General features: G+C 40.7%; 1 protein-coding gene across 6 annotated transcripts in view; it reads right to left on the bottom strand.

Moving 5' to 3' along the window:
- The window catches only part of SEMA5B (semaphorin 5B), a 269,864-nt gene that overhangs the window by 133,608 nt on the left and 108,837 nt on the right, over nt 1–27,419 (bottom strand). For all 6 annotated transcript variants that reach the window (XM_072932000.1, XM_030277145.4, XM_072932001.1 and 3 more), the window contains one exon: nt 837–1,042. In XM_072932000.1, the coding sequence (XP_072788101.1) occupies nt 837–990 (154 nt within the window). In that variant the 5' untranslated portion in view covers nt 991–1,042. The remainder of the gene's footprint in view (nt 1–836; nt 1,043–27,419) is intronic.

Raw genomic sequence — 27,419 nt, 5'->3', positions numbered from 1 at the left:
TGGAGATGCATTGCAAAGTCTTAAATGGGAACCAAAATCGATATTCCAACATTTTGGAGGAAACCATTTTTAGCAAGGAGACTCAGCAGCTGCTGATGCTGGCACGCTGAGTTGAACACACTAGACTGGAGTGAATTTTCAAATAATAGTGGTACCAATAGAAAGATCTAGCTGTTGTGTGGATAAGTGGACAGATTATCCAGACAACAATTGAGGAGTACATGACATGTACATTCATGGAAAATCTGAGTGGATAAGGACAAGAGAAATCCCACACTTCAAAAGAACAGGAAAAGAATTGGCCATTGCAACACAAAGGCCTCCTCTCACGTTCAAGTTAAATGCCCAGATGGAGGACAGAAAAACTACTAGCCCAGGTGACAAATACATAACAAAACCAAACCAGGAGTGCTACAAACAAAAGCACAGCCACTCCCTGCAATTTTCAATCAACTAATTTCTCTTGCTTTCAAGCATGTCCAAATTCTCTATCACATTTCAGTTATCAAATGTCTGGCTCCAGCAAGCCAGGTGAGGCATTACTGAAACCAGTTAGAGAACAGGAAACTGAAACACAGTTTCAGCATGGCACAAGATTACAGGGAGCCTCTAACAGAGTAGAAAATTGAGATTCTTAGACCAGTAGTCCCAAAACGGCCTGAATTAAGTGACTGCTGTAAAACCTCAGAATTAAAACACTGTGAAGCATCAAAGGGAAAATGATTCGTCAGGCCACTTCCCCTGGCCTGTGGATCAGAGTTGTAAGGAAAAACAACACAGACTAAACCTAAATGGATCATCCAATTGGAATCTGGAACAGGAATAGAAGCTCTTACCTTCAAAAGCAATTGTGGGGTGCTCTTTCCTAACACATTGCTGATGTTCAGCTTCAGTGTATTCAGGTACATTCTGTGATGCTGAGAGATGAAAAGCAAGAAGAAAAAGGCTTGGCAATGACAGGGAAATGGCCTTTAATCTTGAAACAATCATGACTGAAGGGCAGTTGCAGATCTAGCTTCCAAAATAGGCCCACGGAGGATACCTGAAATACAAATAATTCCTCTTTCAGAAAGGTTCCACTTTCAGAAAGGCAAATGCTTATCCAGAGCATGTAACATGGGGAAGGGTAGAGTTCCCCTTTCCTACCAACCCCACTTGTGCTTAAGTATGTAAGCTAATATTCCACAAACAGCACCAAAAAACCAAACCAATAGAACAACAGAATACAAAAATCAAAAAAAACATCCCAGCTTACAACTGTAAAGGGAAGTGCACAGCTCCCTAAATATCTATCTCTGTGTACCCTTAGGGTGTGTGCCTTATAAATCACCTGGTGTGCAATGGCTGGCACTGACAACATGAAATTTTAAATATCCCAGGTGTAAATGTTTCCCCCAGTGTGGACACCTCCCTCTTCAATTTCATAATGTGTCCATAGTAAATTCCATGCTAAATTCAAGAGATTGCTAAGGAAAGGCCAACATCAGTCCCCATGAAAACTGTTCTAACATGTGACTCATACATCTGACCACTGCTGCTTTAAATGTCTCGAAACAAAACAAGCCAGATAAAGGTTTTGTCAGGAAAGTGCTAATTAAGGTAACATAAAAATTAGAATAATCTGAAGGGGAAGATGGTGAGAAGAGAGTTGATTGCCTTCATTATTATGGGATGCTATAGCTCCCAGTCACAAGAGCTGAGGCACAGCTAAAGAGGAGGAGCATGTACTCTCAGGTGAAGAGACAGAAAAGTCATGCCTTTTCTACGTGAGCATTTTTAACAACAATAGCAGTAAAGGCACAGCTCTAAAAATTCCCCTAGGCCTACCAGGCCTGAGGCAGAGGATGGAGGATTAATTAGCCCATGCCACAGGCTCCCCAAGATGATGCTGCAGCTGAAGAAAATCTGCATTGCCAAATTTAATCTTATTGATGTGCATAGTATATTTTCCTATGTAACTTTGTTCATTTATTGCAAGCACATGTTTTCAGACAAATAGAGTCTCCTATCTTTAAATCTTATCTAGTGATAAAGCTGATTCTGATTAAATACACATAATGAGATTTTCAATTCCTGAAGGTGTAATTCATAAAGTTTGTGTAGCAGTCAACAGCTGCAATATCTGATACCTCTATATTTTTGTTTGGCGTCTAACACTTTCAGTGTTTTAGAGATGACCTGAAATGGGCAGGCTGATGGCAGGTAATATGAGGCACTGATGCACAATGACAGGCTTGTGGCATGGAGCAAACTCCAATATAGAGAACAATATTGTGACATTAAGGAGTTGGAAGAAAGTTTTAAAGGTCTTCAGGCATCACAAGAGCAATAAGGGACTGCTTACACCAGAAATGGGAGACAGTTGGTTTGAAAAATGGATCCTGTGTTTTATTCTTAACTGTATTTCTCTGTGATTTTAAACATGCATAAAGATGAGTTGCCAGTGCATCCATTCTGCACGTCCTCAGCAGCAGCTCCATAGCTCTGACTGAAAATAGCACTGGCATTCAGGGCTCGGGGTAGTTTTAGGGACTTGGTTTCCCAACCAGTGTGAGCGAGACATTACAACATTTCACATTTTTTCCATCCCCATATACATGCAGATTTTATGCAGTGATATATAAATTCCCTTTCCAGCTCTCCAAAAGAGGTTCTACAGCACTTTACTACAGAGGGTGACTGTTTTTAAAAACACAGCAAATATAATGTTATATTAAGAAATGGGACTGGCAGAAGGAAGAGATGTGAAATCATTTAAAGTTAAGGCCAGCCCATCATTTAGTCATTAAGCACAAGCACACTGCAGGGTGTACACCACTGAGTACTGTGGCACCTCACATGATGGACATGTTGTACGAGCCACACTGTAATACAAATTATTGATGATGAAGCTTCACATTATATTTTCAGCCACTGGATTAAATGATCCTTTCTTTTCCAGTAAAGATGCAGAAATGAAGCACAGCACAGAGATGTGAAGGCCAGGTAGATGCATTTTGTATGGCTTTCAGATACACTTAAAGTCAAAGCCAAACTTTCCTTAGATAGGAGATGGTTGTTGTGGGAAATGCACAAAAGGCAAAAGGACTTTTTCACTGTCAGATATCCTTGCTGGAAACGGGAAAAGACAGTCATAGAAATCTCACTTTATGCACGCTCTACTACTCCCAGTGCAGCCATTACTGGCTAATCCTAGAAAGAAGGTACTAAACTAGACAGACTTCTAGTCTGAGCCAATATGGCCACTTTCATGTACTAATCATCCAAACAATGATGTCAAGTTAGGTAAAAAAAAAAAACAACAAACTTTAAATAAAGACACATGATAAGGTCCTATGCTCCTCTACAGCCCAGTGTGGCATGCAATCAGCAGATGAATAAATTCAAGTTTCACACTCATTATGGTCATGAAATGATAAAAAGTTGCATACAGGGAAGCTTCATAACATCCCACAGCCTATTCTGAGCCAAAGCAGAGTACATTTACTAGTGTTTTGTCTGGACTAGTTGTAAAATGTGCCAAGTATCTGGATTTCTGCCACTTTCCCTGGGAGATTTTACCACAGTCCAAGAGACTTCACTGTTCCTTAGAAAGATGTAACCACTACTCGGGGTAAAGTTCCATCTTCTTTTCCTTATTGTCATAGGGAAATCCAAAGTGTGCATGAAAATAATGGTTTCAAGCTTGAAGTGGAAAGTAATAAATGACCAAACCAAGGTGAAAAAGGAACATTATTAGAAAATCATATCCTTCACTGTGTTCTCTACCTCCTACATCCAATTGCATTCATCAAATGTGTGGAGCATTTGTGTGCTGAAAAGTTGAGGAAAATCAGTGTCACGTGCAGCCCTGAGCTGGTGTCTAACTGGAGTCAGAATCAGTGGGTGAATGCCAGCCTTGATCAAGGGCAACAGAAGTCAGAGCCTAGAGCTGAACAATATTGAGACAGTGGATAGCACTGAAACATCTTAGTCCTTCAATCTGTCCTTTCCCAGGCTTCCTTGTTCACTTTTCTCAATATTTTAAGACTCTAACTTGGTAGTTCCCAGCTGCTGCAAATTTATTTCCAAAGAGAACCCCACATTCCTAACACGAAGCAGTGCCATGTGCAAGCGCAGGTCAGCTGCGTGCCAAGAGCAAGCTTGTGACTGCCTGGGAGAGTCCAGCAGTTAAGAAGTGTTTTAATGAAATGAAATGTTTTCATTTTACTGGAGGTGGCCAAATCCAAGCCTCCCATTTTGCCCAAGCTGCAGATTTTCACTGTGAAGCCTGGAGTATGACCAGTGCTTAGGGCAGTCCCCATCCAGATGCTAAAACGTTTCACGTCCCAGGCACAGCCCAGAGTAGTGGTGTTTTGCAGTGCTGGAACTTGCCCTGGCCTTAAGCCATTTAGATACAGTTAAATGCTAAAAAAAGAGCTGTTCTTATTAGACTGTCTGCTCAGAATGGCTTAGGGCTCAAGAAATCAGTTGTCAAGGTTTCAGTGCAGATGAGAGACAAGAGCTCAAATCCCTGGTTAAACTGAAATCTCAGACAGGACACATAATTTCAATTCTTTATTTGCTCATCTTGATGCATCTTTACCACCTTAGCTATTCTTCTCCCTGGCCCAACACAGACACATTAAAAAGAGATTAAAATGTCCAAAAATATAATCTGTCTTGTCCTTCATGAAAGCCTGTCCTCTGAGCCTCTGCAAAGCCCCAAGGGCCACTGATGGGGCATCTTTCTCCCCTTTTCTACTCCACCCAGTGAATCCCTACAGCTCTCCAACAGAAAAAGGTCGATGAATTCAGGCTACACTGGATTTGGTGACATTAGCTATTTTATAGAGCACCACTTCTGCCACCATCCTCTTGTCTCCTAAATCAGGCTTTCTCAGCTCATGGCACTCCCTGACTGTAGTGGCAGTGGCAGGGGATGTGCAAAGACGTGCTCCATCTGGGAAAGGCAGGAGGTCTGCACACTCAGAGCATCTCCAAAAATGAGATTTGCAACCTCAGTGCCTGTGTCAGCACAAAGCCGCTCTGCCTGCCCACCTCCCAGCCAGGACATTCCATGGCAGCCCAAGAGGGACAGGGTACAATTCTGCTTTGCCTTGTGGCTTCACCCCGGCCCAAGGACAGCGTTCAGGGGATTGCCCACAGTCCCTCCCTTATTTATCGTCAGGGCATGAGTCTTTTCCAACTCACCCCATATTGTATCATTGCAACTCCATTGATTTCACAGGAACTAATCCTGATTTACAGAGGGTAACTCAGATCAGGCCCCTTTTGACTAAAGCTCTGCGTCTAAAAGAAAAATACCTTCAATCAATCTTCAGGGCTTTAAAACAAAGTACACTTTAAAAATGGCTGTACCAGGAATTCATATCCTGCTTTCCTCTGACTGTAACTATCATTTTGACTTAATAAAATGTGACAGTAAAGTTAAAGGATAAAAGAAAATGCTTCATCTTTCATTTTAAAGGAAAGACATGCCTTTAAAAAAGACTAAAAAAGGAACCTCCTGCAAAAGCTTTAATTCTTCTGTTCAGGATCTTTTGTGATTGCCACAGTTATGATTTTATTAGACTGGGACAGCAGAGGCAAGAGGAGCAATGGAAAGATGTGGACATTAAAGTATTCAAAAAAGTGCTGGAAGAATAAGGGAAATAAATATAAACATTGTAAAGAAAGACAGCTCAGAAATGTGGCTATGACAGGCTGGCACAGGCAGCTCTGCCCTAGAAAATAGAGCTCAAAGGCCAACAAAACTAAGGTCCTTTATTCATCTGATGCTCCTCACCCTTCCCTCCCTCTCCAGCTGGAATCTGTCCCACCCAACTGGCTCCAAGGGCCATTCCACACTATCAAAGAAAAAGCTTTTCCCTCTGCCCCTGGCCACATGCACACACTCAGCCCTCAGCTGTGCCCATGCTGGGGACATGGATCTGTCTTACAGCCAAAATATGGCACGTTGCACTTGCATGTCCAGAGGTCAAATCTCATATGCACTGTTAGACTGGACTTGTGGATACTGAGATCCCCTCACTTATTTACTTTGTGAGGCAAATCTATGGAAATGGTCAAACTACAGCTGAGATGAGAATCTGTGAAGAGATCTTGTTTTGATTTAATTAAATAACCATACAGTCTTCAGAAGAATCGGTGAGCTCACTTTGAATTTCATGGCATTTTCTATGCCAAAGGTCTTGCTCTGGCTGTCACCAGGCTCGTGTGTACCCACCTTGCTCAGGGCTTCCCACAGCCTCAACTGCAACATCACCTGTGAGTCTCACACTGAACTTGCTCTCACCCCAGGCAGGGTTATCTTCAAACCCCGCTGCAATTCAGCAGCAGGGTACATCTCAAGTGTGTACAGGCAATGTGCTGTCCTGTGGCAGAGCAGAAGCTGGAGCTCCATGCTGACCCTTCTCACAGCTCCTGCCTCACAGAATCTGCAGGGCACCACTGCCAGTATCACAGTAGGTTTTATATCAGGAATAAAACAATCAAGATTTTGCCACACAGGCCAATTCATTGAAACCCTTCTGTTATCTAGATCTGTATAAATAATTCAGGTAACTCTTTGCAAGGAAGAAATCAGTTTTTCCTAATATACTGTTTGGTTCACGGCTCGTGAAGCCTGTAGTAGAGCTGAATAGTAATATTCTATACTTTGATGTTCTTAGGACTACATTCCACAAAAAATTGACAGAAGGGGCACTTTATTTCTAGGGCTCTTCCTGATTGCTGATCAAAGCCACCCAGGATGGTTAAGGTCCAAAACCAAGCCCACAAAATGCAATGGGATATTTTCATTCAGAACAGGTAACAGAGACAAAACTCTTAAAAATGGTTTAGTACAAAATTAATTGCTTGTTGTCAGGCCACTTCTATATGGACTGGTGTAGGCCCTCAGTAAACCATCAGCCACTGTTTGGTTACCTCACATTGCCACAAGGTCCTGGAAATAGATCTGTTCCCTCACCTGTGGAGGAAGCCCTCCAAAACAAGACCCTATTATAGAGAGGTTCCATTAAATAAAGCTGATTCAACAGCAAAAATCTGTGTAACAGCACAAAATATACTGTACCTCTGGGCTGCTGCCAAATCCAGTGGGCATAAATAAATACCTGCTCTGCTGACACTCAGACTTGCTTCTGAGTAGTGCTAACCTGACCACACATTGAGTGTGTCCCCAAGTGCTTCAAGAGGCTCCCCAGAGAGCTCTAGATCTTTTTTTAACTGGCTACACTTTATATAAAGACACGAGAGGCTTTGTTAGCATTTGTTTGGGGTATGAATATAGCACTTGAGAAAAGGTGCCTTGGAGTCTGAAGCCTTCTGTTTATTCAAAGATTGTATTTGGTGATGAAGGCTCACACTCATTTATCTCCCTGGTGGTATGCTGCCACTGTTTTCTAGAAAAGTGCCTCTATGGAAATATCTGCTGTTTACTGTTCACAGAATGGCCTCTCTGAGATATGTCAAAGTTTTGTCAAAGAATTACCAAAGTTTTGGTAATTCCTGGACTTGGACTGGCTATGGAATTATTTTTATGTGTTCCATCTGTGAAACACAGAGATGAAGGCAAAGCCTAATGCAACAGCAGAATGTAATGGATGCTATGGCACTTAGCAAAACTGCAGCTCAGACACGACATTTACTGGAGCCTTGCTTTAGAATCAGGAGCTCCTGACTCCCGGTCAAAGTCTCTGGATGCTCAGCCAAAAAGAGGAAGAGTGTACACAGCCCAGGAGAGGAGCCACCCCAGGGCTCATGGGACAGCAGCAACAGCAGGAATAACTATTCCAGGGGCCCTGCCTGCAGCAGGGAAGCATGCACAGGGCTCAGCACTCCTTGCAGTGCAGTCACCTTTCTCACTGAACATGTGATTTGGAATCCTCTGCATGGGGGCTGTAAAGCCAAGGTACCAGACATGCTGTTTACATTCAGATCACCTATACACTGCAAGTATCACACTTACTGCAAATTGTCACCTGGCTGCAAGAGCTCTTTCTGGCTTGAGGTTTGGTACTCAACCCATAGACTGATGCCTTAAGCCTGTAGCTGTTCCCAAAACACCAACACAGCAGATTTTCTTCAAGCTGCTCCCCTGCACAGTGTAGTTGGTTTGTAAATGGGCAAATTAGCAGAGCCACAGTGCCCAGGACCACACTGCACAGCCACTGTCATTCCAACACCCTTGTGCTTGACAGTCTGGAGACGATTCTCTGTTTGCAGTGATTTCCAGACATGACGTGCTCCTGCTCACAGACCTCCCCACTGCACCTATGATGCTACAATGCTGGAAACTGAGGCAGAACACAGATTTGTCACTCAGTCACTAGTATCTGCAGACAGTTTTAGACAGAAACAGAAAGAGGAATTAATTCCTCCTGACTCTTCAAAATGCTTTTGGTATGGGGCTTATCTTTGTCTCACAGTTTAATATGAAAACCATAAGTGTTATTGAATTTTTTGACTTATTAAAGTATTAACCATTATTTTACTGACACTATTTTTTTTTATTCAGCTCTAATTATAGGGTCTATTGCAGACATTCCATGGGATGTTTACTAAGGAAATTAGTGACAATGGTTCTAAATTATACTAGACTTAATACAGGTTGGTAACTCACAAAGTTTCTCTCTTCAACACTATGACAGCAATCTGGGGACAAGTACAGTCCCCAGATTGTGCCATGCATATAGACAATCCTGATAAACTATGTAGCAGTCACTGTGGTGCCCCTGTGTCCACAGAGCTGGGAAAACAACAGAAAGCAAAAATTAAAAAAACAAAAACAAAACCAAAAAAACCACTTAATTTTCCTCTGACCTAAAGCAATCCCACAATTCAAGTGTCCAGAACACAAACACCAAGTCATGAAATTATGACACCAACAAACCTCATGCCTGAGAGTCAGCTGTAACATATGGGCTTGCCTTTTCCAGAGGCTTGTTTTTCCTGTTAAAACCTCTGACACTACCTCCAGCTTCTGCCACCCACTTCCTTCTACATCCAACAAATCCTCTTGCATCACTGACACAGCCCCACATGCCAGCTGTTGCACATTGCAAACCCAGCTCATCCCTTCCAGCAGCTCCTTCCTCCACCGCTGTGTTGGGAAAACAGGATGAGAAGACCTTTTTCCTTTAATGCTTGCCCATGCAGGAGAGAGAAACCAGAGCTTATTTGCTTTGTCAAAGATTTGTGATTACCCAGTGCCACATAACACATATTCATTGTTTAATTGTAACTCTAGGAGAAGAAGCATAAAGCATCCCTGCAGCACAACTCCCAAGTTTCAGCCTGTTTGGAAACAAGAATATGTTTTGCTGCATTGTCTTCTTGGCACAGCACAGCATCATTTATCATACAGAAACCCCTGGTTAGAAAGCATTCAGCCAGCCTCTATATGCCCCAAATGTGAACAGACAAAACAAGAATTGTCAGCCAGACTCTTTTTTTTCTCCTGCCATGCTCAGCTTTTCTCATACTTCTTGCAATAGCAGGTACCTGTGAGTGCCTTACTTCTGTTAAGTGCTCCCCTCATTGGAGCAGCAGGGCTGCTTTGGTCTGTCCCAACTCTTGCACTGTACTTGGAACTCTGAAAAGCAGGGATGCTCTTCCCAGACCCTCCTGGCTGCAGGGCAGCACTGCAGAGCATACACAGCTCACAAAGGACAGGTTATTACTGACTGCTGTGTATAAACAAAATGGGACTGATTTCTCACCTGCTGAAAACAACAGTGACATTAATTTTGCCACAAAAAATATATGGTGATCAATAGTTTCTGAAAAGACAGCTGAATTTCCCCCTCCTTCCACACATGCTATGCAACTTCTCTGATACTAGGAGCATGGTACTGTGTTAGCTGCTAACTGAAGCTCACCAGCCTCAGAACACAGGCTGGGTCATGGAGACATCCTTTTAGAGCTTTCCTCAAAAATAGTATTTAGGCAAGGGCAAAGTCAAGCAGGACAGCTGACCTTCAAAAAGGCCTTGGCTGCTTTCATTTAATGAACCGAACAGTTGTAATTTTCTCTGTCTGCAGATTTACTTTACTAAACAGTGCAGAGTCCTCATCCTGTAGCAGGACTCTCTAAATTCCCAAAGACATCACAGTGATCCAGAATTTAATGCAAATCCAATGATCTACAACTTAGCTAAGAAATTCCATTCTCGTATAGAAGGGAAGAATATTTGAGACTGAAAGCTGGAATCCTCCTCTGCACTTATGTTTTTGACCATAAGATGTCCAGCCAAGATTGGGTATCTGAATATTTTCTCACCAGGCAGGAGAAGCACCTGCCAGAGGAGACCCCAGCCCTGGGGTGTCAGCTCTTTGCCTCAGAAATGCTTTAAAACACCCAAACAATCCCTCGGACAGAAACTTCGTCATAATCTTCCAGAGGTGGGGTCTGAGCAAGCATTTGGGAGCTGATATAATTTTAATACAGTCTGAGGCCAGCCTTCCTAGAGAAGATGAATTATTTGTAATGAATTCCAGTCACATGGTGCTCCAGCCCCCACACCTTCATCCTGCATATATAACCAAATTAGTTTAGGAGATGTAAGTTATTCAGGGACTTAGCTGTTCAGTCTGGCCTTGGAGGAGTTGCTCTCATTATGGCTTTTATGCAAATTCTGTCCTCCAAATCTCTCCTGAATCAATTATTACTAGATTAATTTAAACATGTCCACCTGGGGTGCCTGTATATCATGTGCCTCATGTTAAAAAGTAAAAAGGATGATAATGAATTCAGGAGGTGACTGAAACAGATTCCTGCTTTGTGGAAATGTGACCTTTTTGCATAATGTCATAAAAGAAAGTGGTTCCTTCAAGAAACATGGCAGATAGGGTCGTTCCTTGGATCAGCTGGGCTTTCAATCACTCTTTGGAAATTAGCATGATACAATAAAAAATTAATAAGAAATTTTAAAAAATATCACTTTAATGCTCCAGACTATTAAAGTCTTTGATGGACTACTAATTGAAATGTAATGCTTAATTTTAAGAAATGCCATTTTATTAATGGTAAAAACTTGAATTAATGTCATTAACCAATGTTAATATTACAAATCCCCTGAGGGATAACAAAGCAATTATGTTATTCACAGAACTGAAAGGGGGAAAAAAGATGTAATCTGTACATGACTGCACTAAGGCAGAAGAGACTGCTTCCATCTGCATTTCCTCTGCTGAGAAAGGGGGTTTGTTTGTTTTTTTGAGCAGAGGAGGGAGAGGAAGAGAAGAACTTGTGCTAAGTTAATTACTGCTGATTTTCAGGCACTTAATAGCTAGGAAATTATTCTGTTACTCAAACACCATACTGTGGGGACCCTGGAAAAATAATTTGGGAATGAAAAATTGATTACAAACCCTCCTTCTTGGAGGTCTCCCCTGTGTGTGCTTGGCTCCTAACACATGAACTAACAGCCTTCACCTGATGGAAAAGCTTGATGCAAATATGTAGCCCCACACCTGGCAGCAAATGGCTTTATGAAGTTGTGCTGGATTGTATCTGCCAGGGATCACCAAGGAGAGCACCTTCTGCAGTACTGAGTGCCCTCAATTTCATGTGAGGGCAGGTGCTTTTATTTTATATAGTTTAGCAAGTTCAGCATCTTGTCAGATCTACTGCTCATACAGCAGGGGAGATGGGGTTAGACTTAATTAAAGCACCAAAACCAATGCTCTTGCTAACTGGCAGAAGTCACATTGCCCAGAGGGAGTAAGAACTTTGTATGGTGCTGGTATAATATTGCATTTAATCCATAAATAACCATGTTTGACATAAACCCTGGATTAACTATATTTTTATTGTCTGGCTGATAATTCAGAGACAATGGGGAGATTCAGCAAGCCAGACCATGAAGAATTCCCCAAGGAGCTACAAAACTTTTTATTTCTAAGGATCCTAAAGGCTTTTGCTTTTTATTTACAAAAAGTGAAAGTACTGCAATGCACCCAACATACCATTGTCAAAATCCAAATGCCTCCTTCAGTGTGCACTTTTCAATGCAACCAGTCAAATGTGTCACAAATTCACAAACAGTATTAACCCATGGGAAGAGATACAATAATTAATTCCTCTGTTGCATGTAACATGACAATGCTCCGGTGTAAACCAGCACTGAGGATGCTCAGGGGGTTCTTCTGAGACTATCCTGCCAAGCACTTTCTAAAAATTAGGTTTCTTTGCAAAAAAAAAAAAAAAAAAAAAAAAAAAAAAAAAAAAAAAAAGCATTGACACTAATTACTACCAGACTTCCTATCTATGTTGCACAGGATGTAAAACTTCAATACCAACTCTAAATCAACTGCAAAAAGAAAAAAAACCTAAGGCTATCAAGGGAATGAGAATCTGTGTCTAAACCTTGGCTGGACATAATAACATTGATTCATACTTGGTGTCTGGGACCAGGGTGTCTTTCTTTGTAGCCCAAGAACAGAACACCCAGGTGCCTCTTTATGTTTCTGTTCAGGATAAAAATACAGCTATAAAACGAGATTTGGGGATTTTACTTAAATTGATATATTACTTAGCAATCATATTATGAATGCTAGAACAAGCAAAGGGAAGAATTACTGCAAGGTTTCCACTCTGCTTACCAATGAGATCCTGCACATGGCAGTCTTCAGTCTGTGGAGCACTTTATGCTCGACAGCATGATAGCTTTTCTCCTGCAAATTTGCAAATTTGCATTTTCCTCTCCCAGCAATAGATCCTCTTACCTCTTGTCTCCCCCATATCCTCAAAGAACAACATCAAACCTCTTTTGTACTATCTCCATTCTGTCACTCTTCCATTTTCTCTTCCAACTCCCCACTCCCGATTTGAAAACGAGCGAGGGGAAGCCACTGAAGACACCAAGGTCAAGGCGGAGCGAGACAAAGTCAAATTCATGCAATCATTTAACACCACACGCCATCAGACCATTACAGAGACATGAGACGTTATGGATTGCAGCTTAATAGATGGCAATAGAGGATGATGGGGGAGAGGAGAAGAGAAAAATGTTCCTTCTGGGCTGAGACTTGCTGATTAAAGTGCACGAGTGGGCAGGGGACAGCATTTGTGTTCATAAAGCTGAGCCTTACCTCTCGGTATTAATGGACACACCGTTGTCGCCAGGCGCAATGTTTTGTTATTGCGTGATTAATTGAGAGTCACACGCAATGACATATTACAGGCAGGATAAAGCTGTCACTGGAAAGCAATTCTTCACAGTAATTTCTGCCAGTCTCTACAGTCTGAAATTGCATACCTCGTTACAGACAACACCTCAAGCACAAATGCATTACATATCTTTATATAAATAACAGTGACTAACAACGGCAGTCTGAGGTAATCTCTGTGGGATATGAAATAGGGAAAAAGGTAAGGCAGAGAAATTGCCTTCAAATATTAGTAAGCTTGTCTGTGCTAATCCCCATCAAATGAATCATTTCTCTTTTCCTTTAAAATAAAAACTGTTCATGCTGGAGACACAGAAAGTATGATAAAAGGACATGTTGTGACATAAATGACAACTAGAAGCCTTACTTCTTCAAAAGGCCACTAGTTCTAAATCTTAAAAATGTATCTTGATCAAGACTAATTAAACTTTGACACAGTCGCTTTATCACTTACTCAGGTCAGTAAGTATCAGTAACTGGTCCAGCTCACTTTTTCAAAGCCACCAGATCAAAGACTGATTTACATTTCTTTTGGCAGCAGCAAGAAGATATCAAATCATTAATTTTCTTCATGCATTTTATTTCAGTCAGAATCGCTGCATTCAGAATACAATGCAGGGGGAAAAAATCTACATTGCTCAAGGGAAAGAAACGGTCCAAGGGAATACAGGTGCCCAGGAAAACCAGCTTGTGTCACTCATGCTCTGTATATGACAAATTCCAGGCTGTATTGCCAGGAGTGGCACACAGTTGCCTAATCTCCAGTTGGCATTCAGCATTTCCATACTAATGGTCAGATTTGCTGCAGTGCTCTTTTCTTCTTTTCTGATTGGAGCCAGTACCCCACAACTCGAGTGAGCAATATTTTAAAGACTCACTATCAGATAGGGTGGCATCAACCAAAACCAACAGTACCTTCTCTTTGGCAAGCTCTCCACTTAAGAGTTCCATTTCACACCTACACTGAGACATTGTTTTAAGCCATTTCAAACTCAACCGCTTGGACTTTCTGTTACCAACCACTTGTAAACTAAGGAAAAGTCATGCAAAGGTCTTTACCTGCTGGGAATATGTTCTCTACCTCCTCAGAAGACAGGCTCTTGCAGTCTCTCTTAAATCTGCCACTGACAGGAGCCAAGAGAAATGGAGACAGGAAAGCACAAAGCCTGGGCTATCCTGTGGCCTGGAGGCAAATAGCAATCTCTGTCTTCACCTAACCCAACCAGAGCCCTGCAAGAGAGTAAATCTGTGTCCACTGGCCTTTTTAACAGCCCCTTAATGACCGTTAACTTTTTTCAGCCAGCCATTGATTCTAATGGCATGTGCATTCACACACAATAATACCTCAGACGGCCTTCATTAATTTACCATGCATAATTTCTCTGAAAGCTTTTGCCAATAGAATACCCCTAAACTGACTCACTAACTCATGAAGATAAAGCACTTTCTGTGTGAAACCATTATGCAGATGCACAGCATTCTACTCAAATAAGTTAAAAAGTAGGTATTGTTCGGTGTCTACCCATTTTTTGGACACAGCAAAGTACCAGGGCTTGAAAATGTAAAGCTGCTGCTGGAGTATCCGGTGTGACAATGAATATGTAAGATACTCCAGGATGAAGAAAGAGCTACAAGAAAAAAGGCAAATTATATGAAAAAGCCTTTATGCTGTGAAGTTCCTGAAATCTTTTACAAATTTCAACAATGGGAAGTCCTAAAAGTGAAAGGCTGTTAAAACACCAAAGGAAAAAGCAGCAATATAGATATTCACAGGCCTAGGTCCATTCATCCGGAGAGAGGGTGGGGGAAGATCCAGCAAAGGGAGTGTATTAGAAACAAACCATCCCACAGAACAAGGGTTTAGAGCTGTCAGGAGCTACAGTGCTGCCGTTAGCCTCGCAGTAAATTATGGAGCTGTCAGCATTTTCCCATTATAAATCTCTCAAGCCTCCTCTTATGTACACTGATGTAAGATTCAGACCTCAGTCCCATGGTGGCAATGATATTGCAGACAAAAGCATCACAGACCCCCTTTGGAAATATAAGACCCATAAATATAACCTGTGGTCTTATAAACTCTAAAAGATATTGGTTGTAGGGAATAAAAAAAGACCATTGTTTCTTTTTTTTATAAATTATAATTAGTTTGTCTTTAAGCAAAGTCAGAAGATGAGAAGTGAAGAGCTGATTGAAAAGGTGATCAGGAATAGGATCCTCTTCTACCAACTTGCAAGTTTCTCATCCCTTTCTGGAGGATTGAGCACAGAGCCCATGAACACTGAGACTCCACTTCCAAGGTTATAGGTACTGTCCTGACTCATGTTAAAAAACCACCTTCCATAGACAGTCACTTGTGAGGCCCTGTAATATTAAATTTGAAGGTAAAATAAAGATTAAAATCAAATTAGATCTGCAAATTTAATCTGTCTCAAATTCATGAGTTGTGGGACTCAGGGTTCTGGTTTCTCATCAATGAGCAGTGAACCACTTGCAGGGAGTTCAGAAGCCACAGAGCAGGTGGATTAGGAGCAGAGCTCTTCAAAAATTCTCCATTAATAGCAAGCCTCATTTTTAAGAAATTGGATTTTTTGTTGTTATTTCAGGATATAGACTGCAAAAGAGGCCCCATGTACTTCTGTGGAAAAAAAAAAAATATAATGAAGACTGACGGTATATGTGAGGGGAATATGCTCACATGGAGATACTTTTTTAACAGAAAACCACCAGGAGGATTTTGGCAACATTGATTTAGTACAAAGGATATAAGCCATTATAAGCATAAAGGTAATGAAAGCTAAGGGAAAACACCTCTGCCTGGAGTTAATATAGTTAAAGACCATTAATATTGCCACTAATTATGCACACTTAACTACAGCTCTGCCTGGAACTGTAACATCACAACATGCCAATAAACTGTCTAGGGAGTAACAGACTGCTTCAAATGTCCCTAAATATGTGTTTACAGATGATAAGGGGAAAAGTGGTTTATCATACTTGAAGAGGAGCATCTTCCCTCTCCTCTCGTTATTTTTTTCTCTATTTACCTTGCTGCAAACACCAAGCTCTTCCTCCATGCTCTTGAGGCCAGCCCAGGATGCTGAGCCCGGCCTGTCAAACCGGGCAGACTTGGGCAGGGGTTCTCCAGTTACTCAGGGGTCAGAAGTAAATCTCAGCAGCACAAACATGCCTGTAGTAGGCATCAAGTAGTGCATATGCTGGAGGATTTGGGACTGCAAGCAGTCTGTCTGCTCCAGATAAAGTAATGACTCAAACACAAGGCAGGAGACACTCGAGGCTCCCCGTGCGTGCGACAGCCCAGCAAAGTTACAGCCACCCCCAGCCCTCCGTTCAGCAGGGATAGCAAATCACTCCTCACATTTTGCTAACCCTTTAGCAGTGTTTCCATATAGTACCATCTTTTGCTCCTGGCTTGTGTATTATAGGAAAAAAAGTAGGACAATGAGTCCCTTCTTAATTCCTCATTTTTACTTTTTTTTAACTGTGTAGGGTATTTTACTGAAATCTTGCAGTGTATGTGCTTATGAAGTAACCAGCGTAGCATTCTGCTTCAGAGAATATATAACAGCAGAATAAGATTCTATCCATATGTCCAAAATACAAGGGGTTCATAGTAGAGCTGGCAAATGGTGTAATTAATCCTGACTGCATTTTAGCAAAGACAAATCTAGAAATAATGTACAATTTCGCTCTTTGTGAATTACCACTTGAGAAAACTCCCCGCCTGTATCATATATACCCAAAGCAATTTTTGCAGATTGTTTACAATAAATCAAATTTGGGACAGTGTTTGACTGATGAAATTTCAAACACCATCTCTTTATTCTTTGGGTGCTCCTTTTATAATGTCAAGTTAACAGAAAAAACACAGTGGATACACAGACGCCAGACACATTCAAAGGTTTCCATCTGGGCTTTAATTACTATCACAGTTGCCTCACTAAATTGAATACGTTCCTACTCCTCCTAAGGGCTTTGCCTTGTATCTGATTTAACTTACTTTGCCTTGATGAACAAAATCTGGTATAATCATTTTCTATGATGCCCCAGAGGAGCATCATCCCATGTATAAACTTGTTGCCCTGTAAGTCAGATTTTTACATTTCTCTCTTCAGACATTATCCTGAACTGTACTGATATTTTTTTTTTCCCTTCAGGAAATTATTTTGGATAAGTTCTAAAGCAGATTTTCTCCAAAAGCCACATTTAGATTACATTAAGTCACTATTGTTATTGTAAAATTTAAAAAGAGGCAACATGTCCAAACCACTTCTTCCAAATGCAGAAGACAAACAAACCCCCCTTTCTCCCTCTCCACACAGCATCACCTGTTCCTGACCCCATTGACCAGTTCATTATTACTTTCAGATGGTAATTAATGAGGCCAGACAGCCTGAGCTTTGCCATTTCTCCTGACCTGTTAGGCTTGGCCTCCCTCAGTTATTATCAGTGTCTTTCTCTAGGTGTTCTCAGAGAGCAGGAAAGCGTGTGCCATCTGTTTAAGCTCTCCTGATTTGAACGGTTAAATAAAAACACATAACATCATCTACAAAAATGCCATTGTTAGGGTTCCGCAGCAGGCTCTGAACCCTTTATAATTAACTGCAGACTTACTTGTTGGTTTCCAATAAGGTCATTCTTTCAGTAATCAGAGGTGGTCCCAGGAGGCAGAACATAAATAGCCTATATTAAAGCCTAAATTGGGCTAACACAGAACTTCCTGTACTCTTCACTGCAAATAAAGCAAATATTTATAGACTCTTGCAATCTTTGAGGTTCCTACCTAAGAATTAGCATCAGAGCAGCTCTTTTTGCTCATGGTAGATCAGAATCCTAGCAAATGCTAGGAAAAGAGATTATCAAGAAAGCTCAGATTCCTCAGTGTATTATTTTTATTTGAAACTCCCCTCACTACCCTTTAGATATTAAAATAAAATAAAATAAAATAAAATAACATAAAATAAAATAACATAAAATAAAATAAAATAAAATAAAATAAAATAAAATAAAACAAAATAAAATAAAATAAAATAAAATAAAATAAAATAAAATATTGAAAAGGAAGATTAAAACAGACTGTGAAGGAAAACATCTTCTGTTAAAATCTTGTTAATTCATATTGCTACAGACTTGGAACATCTGGCTTCTATTCTGGGTTCTGCCACTGACTCTGTAGCCTCAAGCAAGTCCTTTCAGCTCTAAGTCTCCATTTTTTCTTTCTTTCCAAGCAAGTAAGAGTTTTCCTTAATTCTCCCCTTTACTTTCTTTCTTGATCATCCAGACCCATACAAAATTTTAAAGAAGGCAAGTATCAACACTTCTCACTGGATGCACCAAATAACTCAACACTACTCTGAAGGATGGAGGCTCTGGACTGTAAACACCTCGGAGTAAAGACCATCTCCTAACATTTGTGAACTCTTCTGTTTTTTAGAGAATTTAGAGAAGGCTAATGTTATTCTGTAGGAGTTTCTGGAAGCAGCTGGCTGAGTTTCTGCTGGAATCATCACTTTAAACATTGTTGGGATGTCATTGTTTTATTCAGAGGTGTCAGAACGCCTAGAGCTTTGGCCAGCCATCTTCTCTCATTAGTAATTTTCACACAAGTCTAAATAAATGTGTTTGTACTGTGCCCAAAGTTGTGCAGCTCCTGTGTGCCACATTAACACAGCTAATAAATAAAAAAAACTATTCATTATATTCTTACACCAAGCCAGCAGTAGAAAATGGCCACTCATCAGGGAAGTGGGAAGCATTAGTGGCTGGGGTGGATGGTGTCAGCAAACAGGCTCCAGCTGGAACAGCAAGCAACTTTATCAATTATTTTCAATAGCAAACTGCATTTCCTTGCCCCTCTACCCCCTCATAGAGAAGGTCTGGTGAAAAGCATTGTACCCATTTATCCTTAGCAAGCTCTTGAGCCAGCAACCCCTTTGTTACATTCTGGCCTGGAAACTGAGGCCTGAATGATCTATGCTGTACGGCTGCTGCCTCTGCACAGTGCAGGAAGAATGATACCAATGGGCAGTGAAGAATACTCCTTCCTCAATAGCTGCCACCAACATGCTAGATGCTTTTCAAATACACAACATCCAGCCTAAAAGTGCTATCAAAGAGCTCCCAGGCATCACTGGAACACAAAATTAACACACAGGAGAACATCTCTGTGAATACATCAATGGAACTCCATGCCTCATGTCTGGACTGCACCCAGTTGTGGTGCAGCTTCCTTACATGTCCTTATCACTATCAATCCATCTTACCTGGAATGATAAAATGATCTCATTTCACAAGAAAGTGTTTTAAGAACAGAGACTTGACTTTAGAGACAAACATAGTTAATTATCATAGCATTTATACACATTTTCCCCCAGAAAAATAGAATTTCAGACTAATCCGATTATTTATTTCTTCCAGGTAACATGATTAATGGTTTTCCCATTTCACAGAATAAACATATTTGAACAAGCAATCCAGAACCACAGTATCCCATTGAATTCCCCCAGCCTGTGGGCTTACAGAGCAAAGGCTCCCATCTCTTTCAGCCAGGAAATGAGCTCCTGTCCTTTTATGACTGGGTACTACCAATGCAAATAATCCTGTATCATCTTACTCAAATGCACTGAGTCTTTGATAGAAGCAATTTCACTAACAATCTGCAGAAACTCCCCCTCTCTGTAGTCCCAGTTCAGAGCTGTTTATTTCCAATGCCTTTTTCTTCACCTCTCTTTTTCCTCAGATGAGCCCAGCTCCCAGGCTCAGACAATTACATTTTTTCCAGAGCAATGGAGCTAATGTTACTCCCAACAAAGTTCAAGAGAGTTACAACAATATTCATGGCCAAGACCCCTTGCCTATGAAGACACTTGACAGAGGAGAAAGATGGTGCCTTCCTAACCACCAGGCTTGCAAAAATCCAAAACAAGAAATCATTTGCTTGTGCTCATAGAAAATTATAGTGTACTGTGATTTTAAAAAGAGAGCTACTGAAATCTAGGATTGCTAAAAGCAGCCTTCTATGAATCCTGGGTGGTTCACTGTGAAGATGACAGTTGCCCTAGAAACCTCATAAACTGGAGCGGCAGATAACTGAAGTAGATGAGATCTGTCAGAAAAAGTTTGGCACCATCAAACCAATGCTTTGAAAGCATAAAAATGACTAATTGTCTGTGTTTTCTTTGCCACATCAGACAAAAGGCTTTCCTGGCAGTGAGGGACAGATTTTTGAGCTATGTTTTGCTATTCACTCATCTGCTTAAATTTTGAGTGTAGGATTTAAAGCTTGTTTAAAAAAAAAAATTAAAACTTCTTTTATTCAAATGAAAGCTAAGTAAGTAATGGGTTTGTGTTCTTTCCACTTCTCTTCCAAAGGCCTGAGTTTAGATAACGTTCTGAAAAAGACTGGTGTCCTGCTGGTCCTAAACCTTACTCAACCCCGCCATAAAGACAGCACCTAACTCAGCCCATGTCTTATTTTATGAACAGGAGATTATCAAGAAAAAAAAAAAAATTGGAGGTCTGACCTGTGATGCATTGATACACCAACCTTATTTGAACAGATTCTGAGTTGTCATATCAAATTTACCATGGAATCATCTGGGTTAGAAAAGACCTCCAAGATCATCAAGTACAACCATTAACCAGCACTGTCAAGGCCACCACTAAACCATATCCCCAAGTGCCACATCTACAGGTCTTTAAAACACCTTTAGGGATGATGACTCAACCACTTTCCTGGGCAGCCTGTTCCACTGCTTGACAGCCCTTCCAGAGAAGAAATTTTTCCCAATATCCAATCTAAACCTCCCCTGGCACAAATTCAGGCTTTTGCCTCTAACAAATTCAGGTTTTTCCCTCTTGTCCTAAGACTTGCAGCTTGGGAGAAGAGACCCACACTCACCTTACCACAGCTTCCTTTCATATGTGGGGAGCAACAAGGTCCCCCCAAAGCCTCCTTTTATCCAGCCTAAAGAGTCTGAGTTTGCTCAACCACTCCTGATAAAGACTTGTTCACTAGATTAACTACTCAAGGTCGTGACTTTTGCCAAGCCCACTAATCCTGATTTCTCATCTACAGTAAATACACAACAACACTGAAAAAGAGAAGGTTGAGTTCAAAAAGAAAAAACCCTTCATTATAAAGTATTCAGACTTGTGTTTCCTTATTTGGCCTCTTTGTTTCTCATTCCTTTTCCCTCCCTTTAACTGGCCAACTGCCAATAGAGAAGAAGAGATAAGCAACAAAAATTGATTATAAGCATTAAAAGGAATTTTAAACTTTCTTAAGGACTGAGCCAGAGCAGGAGGGAAAACTGAGGAACTCTGGACTTGCTATACTCTTCTTCATGGATCCTGAGTGATGCAGTGTATCTGTGCAAGCAACACGCAAGCAAACAGCACAGCTGTTGGCATTCTCTCTGCGCACAGGGAAGCAATTTTCCCCTTTCATTTATTATTCAAAACTTGCTGCAGCCATTCTGCAAATTCAGTGTATCTCCTTTAATGCAACAATGAAATTGAGATGCAGATTCTTTCCCTTGTGTTGCTTGTGGTTTGGGGTTTTTTATGGGTTTTCTTTCTACTTAAATTTCTCTTTTCAATTTGGAGATGATTTAAACTATGCAGGATGCATACATGCAAAATGTAAGAATTTCTTGCTCTGATCCATGCCTTCTCCTCCAGTCAAGCCTGCAAAAATAACCCTTGAATCCTCAACGTGAACATATCACTTCGAATTTAGAGAAGAGATAGACCCAACTCTCCCAAAAATGGTTTGGGTATTGAATGGCTTCAGAGAAAATGCTGTCTCCTTTTCCTCTCTACACTAATTAGTACAAACCATAGTCAACTCCTTTGCAAAAAAGCAAACATTTAACACTAATAGACATTATCAAATTCCTGCTTTTGAAAAAAGCCCTTGACTGCAATCCTCAATATTTATTCTCACTTGATGTTAAAATGACAGATTTGCCAACCAGCTTGGGAGGTGAAATAGCATCAGTGGGCCACCTGCTCCCTTGAAGTTTAGGTTTAATAATGCAATGCAATATCATAAGATGAAGTCATCTGATGCAATTGATGCAGGAGGAAAACATAGATTTTCTCACTCTCCAAAAATTTTTATTTAGGCACCAAAATAATCTGTATTGTTGTGCTCCTACATATCCAAACTAAACAGAGCAAAGTTAGAGCCATCCCTGGTGTGAGCCTTGGCTTGGTATGGAGCCAAAAAAAAAAAAGAGCATAGATTTCTTCCCACAGTGCAGGGTTGGCAGCCACTCTGCATTTCTTCTACAGATAAAGTGGAATATCTTTGTTTTGCTTTGAAAAGTTAATCATTTTATCATTGAGGCTTCATAACATACTGCATAGGAGTGTCTCTGGACAACATCCATCCTGTGGCTCAGCATGGTTGGTTACCTGTTCACTCACTACAGCAGCACTGCAGCTTTTGCACTGTCAGGGCTGTGTGACATAAATCGGATTTCATTTCAATATTGCATTGATGCCATACCCTGAACACAGAACACCAATTTGCACACAACATGTTAGGAGCCAGATTCACAGCTGTAACTCAGTCCAAGACCACTGACAAGAGCAGAAATGTATCATCCACATCAGCAGATCACCTGGTCCAGGTCTGATGTTTAGGGGCAGGACTGCCCAGCAAAAGCTTTGGATTTGAATCTAACACAGTCTGGGCGGTTCTTCTAACCTTTGTGAACACTAACTTGCTTTTTGATGATGTGGTGCTTAGATTGCCTGCTCACCTTACCAAAATATCTTAGTTACTTAAATTTGTGAAATGCATTGAGATTTCACAATGCTGTGGGGAGTCAGAGTATTGCTGCAGATGTGATCAAATGTGCTGTACACCAACAGTTCTACCAATATAGAAATGCTAGCAGACCTTTACCCTTTGTACCTTGATATGATTGGCATGATACAAAGGGCTACATTTCAGAGGAGAATTTAGTAGTATAAGCCCTATCATCCCAGCCTGGCTATCTGCATGACTTATGTGGGTTACTGCAGTAGCCCATCTCCAACATTCACAGTTCTAGTGAAGATTATCACTACTATTAAAGAGATACCAAGTCCCTTGTTCCCACTGGTGGGAAATCCTTTTAGGAAAAATTGTGAAGCTTTAGACTGTCTGCATTCTAACCTAGAAAGCAGGGGACCCTGCTAAATAAATGTATAAGCTTGGGTACTTTACCATCAGTTAGGCTGGGATGAAAGCCCTGCTTTTCATACACAGGCTGATATATTAAAAGTGAGGGTCTTGACAGTGAAATTAGCTCCAGGTTTAAATCAGAAAGCAGAAAATCCCTGTGTAATTTCAGTAGTGCTACTTCACTGAATAAATGCTTACACCAAATTCAGGTCAACTCAATGCCACCTGCATTGGCTGGTATGACATGCAATGGGTAAGGGTTTCTCTGCCAGGAGCAGGTACCTGCAAAGCTTTTTTCTACCTTTTTTCCTACCTGCAGGGGAACAGGAACTGATCATTGACAGAGTTGCAAATACACCTGAGTGTCATCCAGGCAGAGCCTCTATAAGAACAGAGCATTACCAGTTACAGGGACTCATGTTTTTCTTCCTCCCCCATTGAATAAGCTGCTAAATGCACAAAACCAATTTGATCTCACACATCTAACTAGCATATTAGAAAAAATTTCAAGAGCAGCTGCTGCCTACCTACAACTCTCTAATTCCAGCCCAAACAATCTGTTTCCCAGTTGTGGGAGAGCAATCCACAAAAGGACCCAACAATCAGAGTCAGCAGAGAGGCGACGTTGTGCCTCTGTCTCTGGCATGCAGCTAATTACAAAGGACAATTATTATAATTAATGCCAGTAGATGTGGCCAAGTCTCTCTGCAACTGCTGTGGAGAATTTCTACCCCTACTTCAACCAAAAACCATCTGTCAGACAGGAAAAGAACAAAATAAAACCCCTCCTTGCCAAAGATTCTCAGTAAAATGTTTTACTGCTGCTAACCTGGCAGTAACAGGGAGATCACACAAGTTTCAAATAGGAACCACACTGAGAAGTGAAAATCCCTGACTTCATATTCTCTGCCCCATCACGTAAACAGTCCATTGATTTATGCAGCCAGAGGCTGTTGCTGGAGAGGTTCAGGGATGGATAAGTTACACATTCTTGTTTGTCATGAGCTGGTTTGTTTTGTAAAGAAGCAGAGATCAGCTAGAGGAAATGGACTGGAATTGCTGCTGTTGCTGCAGAGCTCTGTCAAGGTAGTGAGTTACAAAAACACCATTTGATACTGACCATTCGTGCATTTAAATTTTCTCATCCTTGTACCTCAGTGACCACTTGAAAGGCAATAGGAATAAGGACAAATTATGAAAGTAGATATATCATGCTCCTGACTGATCCATGAACATATGTTAAGAGGAAAGTTCGGCTATGCAGGAAATTTGTTGACTATGTCAGGCTTCTTTCTGTGCAACACACAAAGTCCACACAATTGTCTGTCATGGTGATCTGATTTCTTCTGAGCAGATCTCCTCTTGCCGCTGTGCTGCAGGTGAGCTCTCATCAAAAATTACCCCCGCAGTGATCTCTTTATCCCTTGATTCAGGCTAGATATTGGCACCCAGGCCACTGTAAGAAATTTCGTGATAGTACTCAGGCATACCTGAGCCATCTGAGACTGTCACACACTCAAGCATTTGTTGTCCACTACAGAAAAAAGCAAATGGCCAAGACAAAAGCATTGCAAAGCAGGAGTGTTTTCAAAAGTGCTGCATAGTGAATAATATTGAGATTTTTTTTTTTTCTTCCCAAAGGGTAATTTTTACTGGCATTCTAAACTAATAGTTTATAAAGTTTCAACATTACCTTCTTCTGGACAGTACAATCATGTTCAGCAGTATCACCAGCTCGAGTGAGAAGTCTCTCACATTTTAGGGCTGATCTACCCTGGGATCCCTAAGCCAGGTGCAGATGCATTCACACCATCTACAGGTATCATCAGCAATTTAGGCAGGGCAGAATGGAGCCCAGCTACACGTCTTGCCTGGGAATATCTGAGTCATAATGCTGCTGGAAAGACTTAGACTCATAGCACATAGCCACACATTAACACTGCCTGGTGGGCAGGCTCCAAGGAGCTGAAAAGGCAGAACTAGAGTCTGCTGAAGAAAGAGATACCTGCAGAGGAATCCAAAGCCATTCACTTCCACCAAGTTATTACAAGATCAAAGAGGATGTGAACTGGGGCTACCACGGCTGGAACACCTGGTTCAGCTCCTAGCTCTGCAAGAGATAACTTACCCAATTTAATGCAGGCACATAGATATGGGCAACTTACTAGTATGTGCAAAAGTATCTGAGGATGTACTTCTATTCATCCTTGTTACTGAAATAATTATTGAAATAGACTTCTGCTGTCTGCAGTGCCTCATGGGTCAGAGTTAAGATGTCTTTGCAGGAATTTCTGAACAGATGCACTGAATTGCATACATATATTGATCTGAGCTGAATGAAGATTTGTTCTTCCAATTTTTTGTTGATGTACCACTATGCAACATTCTACATGAGTTAATTAAAAACTGCTTAGTAGTCTTTACACATAGGCTAATGGAGAATACATCTGTAAAACCAAAACTGTTACACAGGACAGCTGTTTTGAGCTGGAATGTACACATGTAGGTTTGTGGCATACTAAAGAAAGATGAAATATTACTATTTAATTTAAACACTTTCAGAGTCATGACAATTATGTATTTTTCAGCCCCTTTAAAATGTTTGCCTTATTTCTCATCAATATTTAATTCTTCTCTTGTTAGCTCTAAAAGAGAATAAAAGGTTCCAAAGGAATAACAAAAGCAATTCATAATTTTCAACAAAAATAATCTATGGCTTCCAGATATGTAAACCAAGGTCTTTTATTATATAATGTGGGTAAGACAATGTTGATTCTAAGGATTTAAATGTAAAAGTATTCCCAAAAATCTAACTTGTCCTTTTACATTTGAAATAACTCTTGCTCAGACTAGTCACAGAAAATAATCTTAGCTTTTAAAAGAAAACATCAGAAGCAGTTTTTGCACCATGCTAGAGGTTCAGATGTTGGTATATGCTTTTTAATATCTAAAATTACTTCTGTTTTCATATTGATTTCTGGAACATCAATGAGGAAACCATTTTTGTATCAGTGGTGGGAATCCCCTGAACTACTTGAGCCTGATGAGAGGAGAAAAATAGAGATGTCCAAGTCAAGGAAAGTAGTTTAATGTAATAACTAAGCACGTGGTGCAGCAACTGTTTTTTAAACCCACCTTCTTGTCAGATAACATACTCATAAATCCATCAGCAACAGGTCACTGCTGCGTCCCTCTGGGGTGCAAATGTAATTGAAACCTCACAGCCACTGAAGAGCTGTTGTTTTTCTACGTTTAAGAGGCTAGAGAGGTTAGACTGAACTGCACTAATAGATCACATCAGGCTGGCATTTATACCACCACTGTCTAACTGAAAAGCTCCTTGTAAGTCTGCAGACAAATGTTTTGCTTCTGATTTGCACCAACTTGCTGTACACACACCCAAACTGCTCAGCTGTGAGAGCCAGGGGAGACAAGCCTTTGGAAGAATATATAAAGAATCAGTTAAAGGTGCTTAACATCTGTTAACTTAACTACATTATGTCTCATCAGTCACATTTGATTCTACTTCCCACTGGTGTTTTTCTTTATCCCACTATCCTCTTTCCACTATTTTTATTCAAAGCGCTGAAGACAGTAGGTGAAATGTTAAAATGATTTAGGATTCTCAGCTGTAAGAAGAGTGTATAAGTAACATTAAGATTTCAGTGTAAGATAGGATATTTGGATAAATCTTCTATCCCAGAGGAATTCAGCGGCTTGGAATTGCTGATTAAAGAATGATCTGATATTCTCTCCCTAGAATGGTGAAACACTGTTCATGCAGCTGACCTAGGTATGTTCTTATAATTTCTTTCTCTGTTCTTTCTTTTTCATACAATTTTTGAAAGTTGCCTTTTTAATTTTTTAAGCATAATTTTGTACCAGGTGCTGCAGACTCTAATGGAACTGCAAGACTGCAGCACAGTGTAGACAAACATGGGCCAGATCTCATTTAGCTACATATAATTAGCTACATTAGGAGAGGAAGGCAGCTGAGCTGAGACACACAGACATCAGCACAGGCTGGCCACCAAATTCAGGCACTTCAG

The sequence above is a fragment of the Taeniopygia guttata genome, chromosome 7 (genome assembly GCF_048771995.1).
Source record: "Taeniopygia guttata chromosome 7, bTaeGut7.mat, whole genome shotgun sequence".
Lineage (NCBI taxonomy): Eukaryota > Metazoa > Chordata > Aves > Passeriformes > Estrildidae > Taeniopygia > Taeniopygia guttata.
This window is presented reverse-complemented; position numbering and strand designations above follow the sequence as displayed.